The following is a 12,377-nucleotide window of genomic DNA, read 5'->3' as shown; positions in this document are numbered from 1 at the left end:
CTGTAGTGATAAATGTGTCTCCTAATGTTACAACTTGGCTTAGTTTCATAGTCGGTACTAAAATCCAATCTTACTGAGGCATTGCAAGCTATTCATCTCTTTTTGCCAACGACTTAGAACACTAAATATTTCCCTTGTCCCAACTTATTTGGGGAATAAATGTAAATAATTTCAAATTACTTATACCTGTGAGTACCGGAACATCTTACCGAATTTGTTACCTGAACGCCATTATTTATAAACATGTTTTCTGTTAGTGAGAAATAGTACCATCAAAAATGTCTTCAGACTCTCGATCAACCTTTTCTCTCTATTGAGTGAGTGGAAAAACATCGAATTTCATAAATTCTATATGCCATGCGATCACCTCTTTTTTGGGTGATAAAATAATGAAGAGACACCATCAACACAGATTCGATTTCGAGTAATCAGATTTTGAATCAACAGGGTAGGAAACCCCAAAAGGTCTGAATTGGAGAATGGATTACTGAGTTTCCAACTGAAATAGATATCGCTGTACTCAACTGGTAAGCATACGCTTTTCTTGAATTCAAATGTGTTTCAAGTTGTTTGTTTGTTAATTATAAGCGTGTTCAATTTTCAGTTTGATTTATGTTTAATCATCATCATCTATATATGTATTTAGGTGTTGATTGTAACATTATTGACTAAGATTTAGTCTCCACAGCATCTTACGTTTATCTATGATGTCGCATAAATTGCTTCCTTAGTTTGATTGGTTCCAGTTTCATAGTGTTGCACCGATATTGTTTCTCCCCATGCTGGTCCAGTGGCTTCTTAGTCGAGGTTTATTCTTGAACACAACCTCATGTCAATGTCTTATGACGAGTTGAAAGCAATGCAGTAAGGCGTTTAGCTTGTTCTCGAGTAGAAAAACAGTTAAGGATCACCCTAAAGTACTTTGTGATTGGTGTAGCTTAAGCCCCTGCGTACAGTTACTGAGATTTTTTAATAGGATTGAGGGTTTTCTGTCTTGAAATACATAATAGTAAATATTGAACGATAATTTAAAAACCCATATTCTCCATCCCATTGGCATGTTCAATTTCTCTTTTCTCATGTGGATATGACACTTCTAGGCCATTTCAAGGCCTTAAATTTGTCAAGGATTCCATTCTATTTCCTCAAATTGATTACTGAAGTGAACAATGTAAATCATGATTAGTAGGATGAATGTACATACTTCATGCTTCACAAGTTCCTTCCTACGTCTGTTGACTAGAATATCTACGCATTTTACTGATTTTCTTGTGTTTGCATCTTAGTAGTTTGAGTATACCGCAAGTATGGTAAGCATCTCCAGAAAGGTTTTAGCATATAACCTTGGTGAAATAACTTGCACATTCTCTCATGTAAATAGTGTGAATTTTAAATTCTTTATGGGAATGAGCCAATTGGGCTTTCTTATTTCGGTAATGTCAATGTGGATTTTTTTCTTGAGTAAGTGTGCTTTGTTTATTTGTATAATTTTGGTTCATGACCTGATGTATAAAATGCAGAGAGCATGCACAATTTGGTATTCATATTAGACACATTTTGTTGCTTTTCGCCCTTGTCTAGACTCATTTATTTCTGATCCTGCAATGTCTGACAGGCTTTAATGCAAATTTGTGCAGGCTAGTATGGGAGCTTGAATTACAGAAGGAAGATGTGCTCTCAAACGTACCAAGTTCAGATTTAAAGTAAACTACAACAACGTTGTGTTACTTACTTTGTAGCAGATAGTTTGTGAAGCTCTGTTTCGCGATTAAATGTAACTTGATAGCTGTTACACCTTCGTTTGTTTTCACTTTTAGTCACCTGTATTTTTTAACGGAATGTTGGTCATCAAAAATACAAAAACAAAAGAAAAATAACGTTATCCTGCACCACTAACATTAGTTAGCCTGCACTACTGCTATACATAATCTGGGCAAATAGTTTTCAGTGGGTAAACCCCTTAATCGGCTTGTTTTTAGAACACCATTCTTCATAAACGTACTCCTTTCCCGAGAAAGTGTACCCTCAAGAAGAATGATGGTGGAAGAAATTTGACGTCCTGGAGATGGTGGAAATCCGAGATCTAGGATTTCTCTTTTGTTACAAAAATCTCCGAGATCTAGGATTTCTCTTTTGTTACAAAAAGTACCTGTATACAACTTTTGTGCACATTTTGCCAAACATTTAACTTGAAAGTGGAGCTGTTTAATCCAACCGTCTGTGGAAATTGGCTTCTAGGTATATATGTGATTTAACACGATGCTTCCCAAAAACAATTCATAATTTTGCTGGATCGATGTAAGTGCAATGGCTTTGTCTGTTCTCTTTACACCATGGACAAAAAATCAAGTTGGTAGTTTTGCTGATGATGTAGCCGTGAATGTTGTCGGCAAAGAAAGTTTCCCCTTATCCAACAATGAATAGGAAAGTTTGTTTGCCGACAGCACAAATGGCATGGCTCTAGCCTAGAATGAGTTCATGTATGTGGCGTTTTCGGCTGTCATTCCTAGGCCTTCCTCAAAATGATTTAGAACGATTTTTTGGGGACCATGGTTTTTTTTTGGGAGACCATGGTTTTATTTTGGGTAAAGACATTAGAAGTAAATCTAGGTCACCCCTTATCTAAATATTTATATTAATACCTAAATTACCCTCCTGATTAATTTTGGATGATGATTAGTTAGTGTTAATAATAGTCAGTGTAATGATTAGTGAGATGATTAAGTTAAAGATAATTAGTGAGATTAAAAAATCAGATTTTTTTTAAAGACGTAGAATTATTGAGAGAGTAAAGTTAGAGAAGATGGATAAGGAAAACATGAAAAACGATGGATTTTACCAACCACAACCGGAGGAAGGGTATTTGGGTACCCAGGTATGCTTCAAACTTAGATAATGTTGGTTGAATTGCTCCAAACTTTCAAGAAAAATGAAATTTTTTATGTAGATTTGGGCCAGTTCGGTTACCATATGTCAAGAACATGTAACCGAACACACCTGAAAGTGTAGTTCGGTTACGTTTTTCAAACACGCAGGTTTCCGAACTCGCTCGTTAATGGAGGTTTTGGTCGTACAGTGTAATGTTCGGTTACCTAGGATAAAATGGTAGGTAACCGAACTTTGAACTTAACAATTTATTTGGGTACATCTTGTGTGTTCGGTTAGTTCGCAAACTTCGACGCAACCAAGTTCCCAACCGAACTGCAGGTTAAAGGTAACCTAGTGTTAGAATTTCGGTTGGTTCGCAAACTTCAACATATTTTGCGAATCAACCGAACTGGGCTTATATATATGCATATATGCAATTAGGCAAACGTTATGTTCCTACGAAATTTATTTCTTGGCGAATTAGGTAGAGTTCAGTTACGAAGTTTCAAAGGTAGAGTTCGGTTACAAAGAAAACTTAACATTTCTGCGAATGAACTGAACTTGTGGACTTCTCATTATTTTCGTAAACAAAAGTTCGCTGATATCCTTACTTTGCGAAGGAACCGAACTTATGGACTTGTGTTATTCTAATACAAGGAGTTCGGTTAAAAGTATTTTTTTGCGAATCAACCGAACTCTTAGTTCGGTTAAGAAAAATTTAATTCTTGATAACCGAACTTTTCTCTGGAAAAAACCCTCTATTAAACCTCTCTTCAACTTCCATTTTCAACTCATTTTAATAATTACTTCTCATTTATTCAACCAAAAACGAATGACAAGTAATGGGTTTGTGAGAATATCTTTGTTAATGTTTTAAATTAAGCTATATATATATATATATATAGTGGTTGTGGTGGTTGGTGGTGGTGGTAATCGGAGGTGGTGGTGGTAATCGGTGGTTGGTGGTGGTGATAATCGGAGGTGGTGGTGGTGGTAATCGGCGGTGGTGGGCAGTGGCGGTGGTGATAATCGGTGGTTGGTGGTGGTGATAATCGGAGGTGGTGGTGGTGGTATAGGTGGTTATTGGGTTGCTTTTAAATTAAATTAGGTTAAGAATAGGTTAGTCATTTTAATGCTTTAGGACATCCTTATAACTATAGGGAAGGTGGCCTAATAAAATCATGGTCCCCTCAAAAAAAACCATGGTCCCTCAAAAAATCGATCATGATTTAACCATGTTGGGCAGTGTACTTCAAGGCCCAGGCTTAATACCAAGGGAGGGTTAAAGTTAAAAGGACATTTTGGTAAATTATAATTTTGTGCTGTCTATAAAAGAAAAAGAAGCCATAGAATTTCATTTGGTGAGTACTGAGATGTGAGAAGCTGGCGGCGCCCAAAGAAATTAAAAAGAAAAAATCCATTCCAAAAATCTCTCGGAAATATCTGATCATCAAAATGGGTTGTTGTTGTGGTTGCTATGAATGTAATTCTGGGTTTGTGTGGCAAGCATTACACATACCTTGATCTGATCATAGCATAATTATTTCTCCTCTCATGATATTAATTTAGCCGATCTAATGTTTTCTATCTAGAAAATTGATCTGCTCATCACTCAATGATTTCTTCTCTGATGCTTTGATTAAACCGCAGTCGATGTAAGTTTTCTATCCACAGATTTGTTTTGCTTTAATGATACACTTTTGAATGATACTTAAACTCACCTGTGATGAATTTTTCAGATTTCCGCCGGTCATGGCTAATCCTGTCTCCTGTGTTAGAAGGGGAAACCTGCAGCTTCGTTTGTTGAAGTGGTGAACAATACATCAACACAAAAGCTCACTAGTTCACATTAGGGTATTAGATCTAAGTCTCTAAGATCAAAAAGGTATGAATACCTGACTCTGGTAATTGTAGAATGGAATACTGAGCTTCCAACTGAAATTAGTGTCATTGCTAGGAAGTTAGCACTAACTGGAAGGCTGTTGAAAAAGAAAAATCAAATATGTTTCATGTTGTTTACTTTCAGTTTATGCACATTGATTTATGTTTTATCAAGCTGAAAAAGATTATTGATTGACTGTAACAATTGAATTATTCAGCCAAGTACCATAATTCCTGTTTTGGGTGTTTTTATGTGTTTTTTTTAATGAATATATGTATTTAGTCTCAACTGCGTCTAATGTCATTTATGGTGTTGTATAAATTGCTTTCTTGATTGGTTCCATTGTAGTTGTGGTGCACACCAATAAGGCTACATACAATCAACTGTCAATGTAAAGGCAGTGCTAACTTGATGTACTCATCTAATTAATTTTCTTAACAGGCTGGTACAGTAGCTGCTTTGGTCTCATTGGCATGTTTAATTTCTCTTTTCTTGTGTGCATTTGATACTTCTAAGCCATCACAAGGCCCTAAGTTTGTTTAGGATTCTATATATTTCCTCCAATTGATTACTGAAGTGAACATTATAACTAGCACCATCATTATTAGGATGAATGTACATAATACTACATGCTTCACAAGTTCCTTCCTACTTCTGCTGACCAGAATATCTAGGCACTTGACTGCTTTTCTGATCAATGTGTCTGCATCTTAGTAGTTTGAGTATACCGTGAGTATGGCAAGCATCCCGGGAAAGGTGTTAGTTTATAAATCGGCTAAGTTATCTACACATTCTCTCATGGGAACGATGACATTGTAATAAAAAATTATTATGGGAATGAGCCGATTGGGCTTCCTCATTTCTTGAGCTACTGTACTTGTCTATTTGTATAGTTATTGCTCACAATCGGCTGTATAAAATGCAGAGAACAATTACGTTTGCCATTCATAACAGACACATTTTGTTCCTTCCATGTGCCGCACATGTCAGCAATTATACCCAGATCTCAGTGTTAATGCTTGAAATTTTAACTCAGAATTCTCAAAAGTAATTATCAGTACATGAATTGCAATGTCGTTTCATGTGTTGCATCAAAAAGTTAAGGTCTAGGGTTGATTTGCAGGGGTTAGTCCACGAGTGAGTTGGAGGGAGTTTAATGTATTTTGAATCATAGGGATTTTGAGGGAGTGTAAGAGAGTATAGGGAGTTTCAGAGAGTTTGGTGTGTTGAGTGTAGGGAGTTTGAGAGACTCCCAAAATTTCTACTTTTTTGAGAGATTTGGAGTGAGGCAAAAATACACTATAAACTCCCTAAAACTCCCCAGAACTCCCAAAAAAAACAAACTCCTTATCATTCTAATTTTTACCACTAACAGGGAGTTTAAGAGTTTCTTTCAAACACTCCCACGACTAACGGGGTTTTTTAGAGAGTTTGGGAGACTCTTCCAAACTCTCCCACGACTAACGGGGATTTTGAGAGACTCTTCCAAACTCTCCCACGACTAACGGGAAAAAACACAACTACACCCAACTCCCTCAACTCCCTTGAGGACTAACACGTTGTTGGTTTTTTGTTTTGTATGAATATCTAATAGACCAGTGACTAAATGCAACCCTATCTTGAAAGTCTCAATAATTGTGAACCTATCTAACGTGTGTAAGTGAAACTACCGTCTTCTTTGTGAACTAATTTTTTTCTTTTCACTCTGTTTGTGAAGATCACATGGTTACATTGCCGCTCCTCAATTATCTTTACTGCACAGTGCAATTTATTAATAATCTAATACAATAATGGCCGAGATTCATCACTGATTTTGGTAGTAGTGATTCATGGCACTACTCGTATGAGTTGGCTTTAGATCCAAGTACGAATCAAAGCAGTGAATAGTTTATTAATGGAACGATCCATCAATAACATAATCTCCTCTTCAGAGGCGGAACCAGGATTGAAGACTGGGGGTGGCTTGAAAAAATTTATGCACACTCGTAAAAAGAAAAAAAAATTGCGATGCAAAAATTAAACGAAGATTACCTATTCGATGACAATTGAAGAGTTTCTGAACTTCCAGTAAACAATCCAAACCATTCAAATGTTGAAAATTGTTATAGGCTTGCGAGCATATCCCATATCTGTAAACAAAAACAACCAACAACGACGTTCAAACAATTTGCAAAACCTAAAAATAAGTTAGAAGGACAATAAAGACAGAGAAAAATAACATTGCTTATTACCTGTCATGGTTTTTCCAAGAGTATTACAATCAATTTTGTAGTACTGGTAACCAATTTACCCTAAATAACAATAAAAACTAGAAGAAAAGCTAACGACATACCACATACAAATACCACGAGCCCATTGAACACCATGAATCCAAAAAAAGGGTTTCATATATGCATATATATATATATATTAAGTTCTCCAAAATATACACGTAAAAGTGTTTTACCAAATACTGTCGGAAACCCATATTACCCAAAATATACATATAAGAGTGTTCTGCCAAAAAATGACTATCGCCAACCGAAGCCTAGTACCTAAGTGGTACCTTGCGATCGTACATGTCGTCAAATTCATCTATGATCGAATCAATATCAATAGCTCCTGCAATTTCTCGTTCGATGTAGATCATCATGCAATCCCTAAGAAAATCTCCTTCCATCTTGTTGCGAGCAGCTGTTTTAACCAATTTCATTGTTGAAAAATATCTTTCTGCACTTGCAGTATAAACTGGAAGAGTCAATACAATACGAATCAACCTATCAATAATTGGGTAAGTTTCTGCCTTCTTGGTAGCTACTAGCTTCCGACACAACTCAGAAACACTTGATAAGTTCTGAAAATTCAAATCTCTAACTACATCATGGCCATAATGTTGTAACTCATTTCTCAAAATATGTACCTCTTGCGGACTGAAATCTAGAGGGTACAATTTCTTAGCAAGATCACAAAGACTATCCACATTGAATGACTTAAAAGAATCTCTAGGATCCAAACACGAGCTCAGAATTAGTAACTCTATTGTGTCTTCTGGAAACCTACGATCCAACTCTAACAACTGACAATCAATTGTAGCATTAAATATATCAACACGAAAATGATGGTCTACTGTGATATTATCACGCTGCTGACAAGAACGACCCATACCCTCCATATAGCGAGCCTCCATATTAGGTGTATGAACATCTTACCACAAAATTTAACCACAGTTGTAATAAAATCTTCCTAACCTTCTTCTCTCAATTCTCGAAGTAGAGCTTTTGTGGTTGAGACTGAAGATATAGCATTAACAAAGTCTAGTGTTCTTTTGTAGGCTTTGACATAATATTTCAGTAATTCCCATAATTTTATACATCAAATGCAAGACAAAGACAAACCTGAATGATCTCATTTATTCAGAAATACTTTGAGCTTCACCAACTTTAGCAGTCACGTTCGGATCGCTTGCTCCAATATGATCTATTGTTGTACAAGTTGCTTCAAACTTATCAATCAGGCTGCATACAGAACCATAATGAGAACTCCAACGAGTATCTGTAGCACGACGCAAAGTACCTATTTGGTTTGCCCCTTTTCCTGTCTCAAGTTCACCATTAGCTAACCCTTTTTCAATCTCTTCTTCTTGGGCAGATTGAAAGTCACCAAAACGATGAGAAGAAGCTGTAACGAGATTAACTACTGATGTTAACATTGAATAGAATTTCCAAATAGGACCCATCGCTTCATATGTCTTCACAAGAGCTAATTGAAAGTGATGTGCAAAGCAATGAACATAATAAGCATATTTGCATTCTTTGAGAAACAAAGCTTGTAACCCATTCCAATGACCTCGCGTATTACTAGCGCCGTCATACCCCTGCCCTCGCATATTTTTCTTTTGAAGACCATAATAATTAAGGATTGTTGTTATTCCTTTTTTCAAAGTTAATGCGCATGTATCATCAACACGTTGAATATCAAAAAACCTTTCTTGAACACAACCATACATATCTACATACCTTAAAACAATCACCATTTGCTCTTTCTTGGAAGCGTCTCTGGATTCATCAACAAGTATACAATATTTAGCATTTCCAATTTCCTCGCGAATCTTACTTCCAACTCTGTTAGATATAATGCTCAAAATCTCTTTTTGAACACTCGGTGACGTATATTTGGCATTTCCAGGAGTGTTTTCCAAAACAACTGAATTCACATTTTCATTAAGTGTTGCTGAAAACTTTAACAACTCAATAAAATTCCCGCGATTCCTTGGACTTTTTGACTCATCATAACCTCTGAATGCACATTGTTGGAAAGCAAGCCACATTAAACATTCAATTGTTGCCTTGACACGCAACCTATTTCTCTTCACATCTTCTTTTCTTTTTCTTTCCATTAAGAGACGGATTCTTTGAGTTGAATTCTTTAGATCATCTGAATTCCCTTTGGCAGTGGAGTGTCCAGAATCAACGTTTCCCGAGTGAGTTTGGAATAGACAATCTGATCCACTATTAACTGAGCAACATCTTCTGAGACCTTCACTAGTGAATGCTGGCTTCTTTGGTGGATCTGTTTCGAAGAGGAAACAATGAAAACAATATGCACTATCTTTAGAAGGTGAGTACTCCAACCAAGGATATGTCGCAAACCAAGTATAATTGAACCTACAGTTTTTCTTTCCGAATTTAGAGAGTGGATAATCTAATTTAGGTTGATAAAGTCCTAACTTCAAATATGCTCTTCAAACTTCATCACGCTTGTTAACATCATGTTGCATTATTGGAATACGTAGTCCCGGATCACGTTCTAATGGAGTAACTTCCATTCCTTGAGCTTCAGTTCTGATTTCTTGTAATTGAGTTCTTCGGATGAGCAAATATTACAAACACAAATAAGCTCCACGAGAAATGAACTATAAGTCTATAATTGGCAGTAGTAGTAACTAGTAATCCACAAGTCTTAAAAAGAAAACTCAGCACTAATTAGGAACAAATTAACTGTTGTATTATCAATCACAATTGAATCAATCAGAACTGAACATCTACCATGAATCCTGTCAACTAACTAGCCTAATTTGATAATCACATATTCACTTACAACATCAAATAATTAACAATCAAATTTTCAATTGAACAAACCCTAATAAAATTGACCTAAAATTAAGAAAAGTAGAAAACCCAGTGTCTTTTTCATGAAAGTAAGAAGTAATTGAAAGAATTTCATCCTCAAGATCGCACCAAATCAAAGCAATCACCTTACCTAGGTTTTTTTTTTCTTTCCCCTCTTTTCCCTTCTCCCGCAGCCCTGCTTGACGAACAAAATAATTTTTCTTTTTCTTTTCCTCGTACATTTTGGTTTAAGCGGATTGTTTCCCTGGCTCGACCAAATGTAAACCTGGGCTTGAACTGAAATGGGCCAACTTTTACTACTTCATAGAAAAAAATTTCTTTCTTAGGGGTGGCCCGGGCCAGGGGGAGCCTGTACGTGCTTCCTCCCCTGCTCCTCTTAATTAGGTAATTTTGCTTTTCCACGTAAAGGAACCATGAGCCATATATCCATCACAGAAGAAGAGAGATAATGATTCATGAACATAGCCCGTTTTCACTGTTTGGAACAACGACAATTTAGATTAAAACTAAAAAACATTCTAAACAGATAAAATGATAACTACTTCATGATTGAGGAGGTTTTTGATTACCTACCTTAATTTAGGTTTACAATATTTAGAATTTAAAATGGGGGATATAATTAGTCTTAATATGGGTTGTATTTAGTCACTGCCTCTAACAGTATGCAATAGGTGAACGCATTCATCATACTTCAACCCGTCATAGTTTTTCACTTATCACATATTTACCGATAATGTATCATACTTTCTTACTTTTTATTCGGCAATGTCTGACATAAATCTAGTTTGTGCAGGCAACTATCGAATCTTGAAATGCAGAAATGACGTGTGAAAGCTGCACTCAAGAAAGGCGAAGACGTGCTGAAGAAAGACTAAGTGTAATTTGTCCAAACAAGTCTTAAATCAAACCATCCCATTTGTCGTCATGATAGCGTTGTTTTTATAGCAGATAGTTTGTGAAGCTCTGTTTTGAGATTCTTTTTTCTCACTTTTTGTCACATGTATTTACTCTTGCTTAGAAAGAGTACCCTCTAGAATGATGCTGGGAGAAAAAAAAAACAAAAAAGAAAAATACTAACAAAAAAATGTTGAAAAATAGCAGCATTCGGAAGATCTAAAATAACATTAACTGAATGAAGCTAAGATTTTACCCGTGCACTGATGGTTGCTACATTGGCCTGGATTCTTTGCTGCTTTTCTAGTTGTTTCATGGACCGCCTCACAGAAACATACTAGTTATGTTGAGAGGAGAGATCATTATTCTCAGTGTCTTGTTCTATTTGTGGATGATTGATTAAAAACTTCAGGAGCCATAATCAATCCAGATCCGTGCTGGTTTTTGAGATAGGCGCGTCAAACAGAGATGAAGAAAGTGAGAAGAGGTGTGACTAGACAAAAGTTAATTACACCCTGGCTACACCGTTTGGAGATCAGCAAAACTGGAGTATTTTCTCCTGCTATTGGAGTGGGTAGATTTTGGGCGACCACTCACCAGGCATATTTTGTACGTATTAGACTAGCTAGAGACCGATTTCTTCGCATTGCAATTTGGGATTCCTGGCCTGGCCAGGTTTTGAGTCACACAACATATTAGGAGATATTTTGGATTGAGGAGCAAATCGCATGGCAAATTAATGTGACGTATTAGGAGTAAATAGTAACCTCTTTTATTAATAGAAACAGTAAGTACAAAGTATAGAATACAAAGTACAGACTCCCAATAAATTCCTCTCGTAATGAGTATAGGCCCAAGAAATGCACTCACATATATTCGTGAGAGCCCAATAATGAAACCCCATCCCTCAAACAACTAGCGCAAATAGGGGGAGCATTTTATCCGTAATCCGCGAATTTAACTGAGACCAACCGTTTTTGTGCGGATGAATGTCCGGATCGTTCGCTAATGGGTTGGATGCGGATGAGATTTTTGAAATCCAACGGATTGGACCCGGATGCAATCTTGAAAATCCGTTGGACATCCATACCCGTTAGATCAATGGCATTTATATAATTTCTAGAAAATATATGGATAGTTTTAGAATTTTTAGGTGTTTGTTTGGAGTGTTGTCCATGACACTTCTATACATATATAAAGTGTAGATTCTATAAGAAGTCATCAATATAGGCTTTATTTTTTCATTATTGATTTTAAACAACGCAAATACATTGGATTATCCGCACCCAAACCGTTCATCCGTGCATCCATTAGATGCAAATTCGTTGGATGTTGGATTGGATGCGGATGCCAAATTTGAAATCCGTAGTATATTGGATTTGACGCGGATGAGGTGAAAAGCGTTCCATACCGGCCCATGCTCACCCCAAACCCAAATAATAGAAACCCTATCCCCCAAAAGAGGAAGACATTTTTCCGGTCTCCTTGAAACCTTAACTTAGGCGCCACTTCCGACAGGAACCCCACCTGCTCAAAATCCACAGCCTGAAAAACTCACCATCTTCCTTAATGGTGAATAATTTTATACGCAAGATATGAAATGGTAGGGACGAAATAAAAGAAAT

General features: G+C 36.5%; 1 protein-coding gene across 1 annotated transcript; it reads right to left on the bottom strand.

Moving 5' to 3' along the window:
• Positions 1 to 7,214: 7,214 nt before the first annotated feature.
• On the bottom strand, positions 7,215 to 10,043 carry LOC113342606 (zinc finger MYM-type protein 1-like). The gene is made up of 3 exons (XM_026587096.1): positions 9,989 to 10,043; positions 9,398 to 9,591; positions 7,215 to 9,298 (listed from the first exon to the last, which is right to left on the bottom strand). The coding sequence occupies exon 3, from the start codon at positions 9,123 to 9,125 to the stop codon at positions 8,139 to 8,141; it is 987 nt and encodes a 328-aa protein (XP_026442881.1). The 5' UTR covers positions 9,126 to 9,298; positions 9,398 to 9,591; positions 9,989 to 10,043; the 3' UTR covers positions 7,215 to 8,138.
• Positions 10,044 to 12,377: the final 2,334 nt, after the last annotated feature.

The sequence above is a fragment of the Papaver somniferum genome, unplaced genomic scaffold, assembly GCF_003573695.1.
Source record: "Papaver somniferum cultivar HN1 unplaced genomic scaffold, ASM357369v1 unplaced-scaffold_45, whole genome shotgun sequence".
Classification (NCBI taxonomy): domain Eukaryota; kingdom Viridiplantae; phylum Streptophyta; class Magnoliopsida; order Ranunculales; family Papaveraceae; genus Papaver; species Papaver somniferum.
This window is presented reverse-complemented; position numbering and strand designations above follow the sequence as displayed.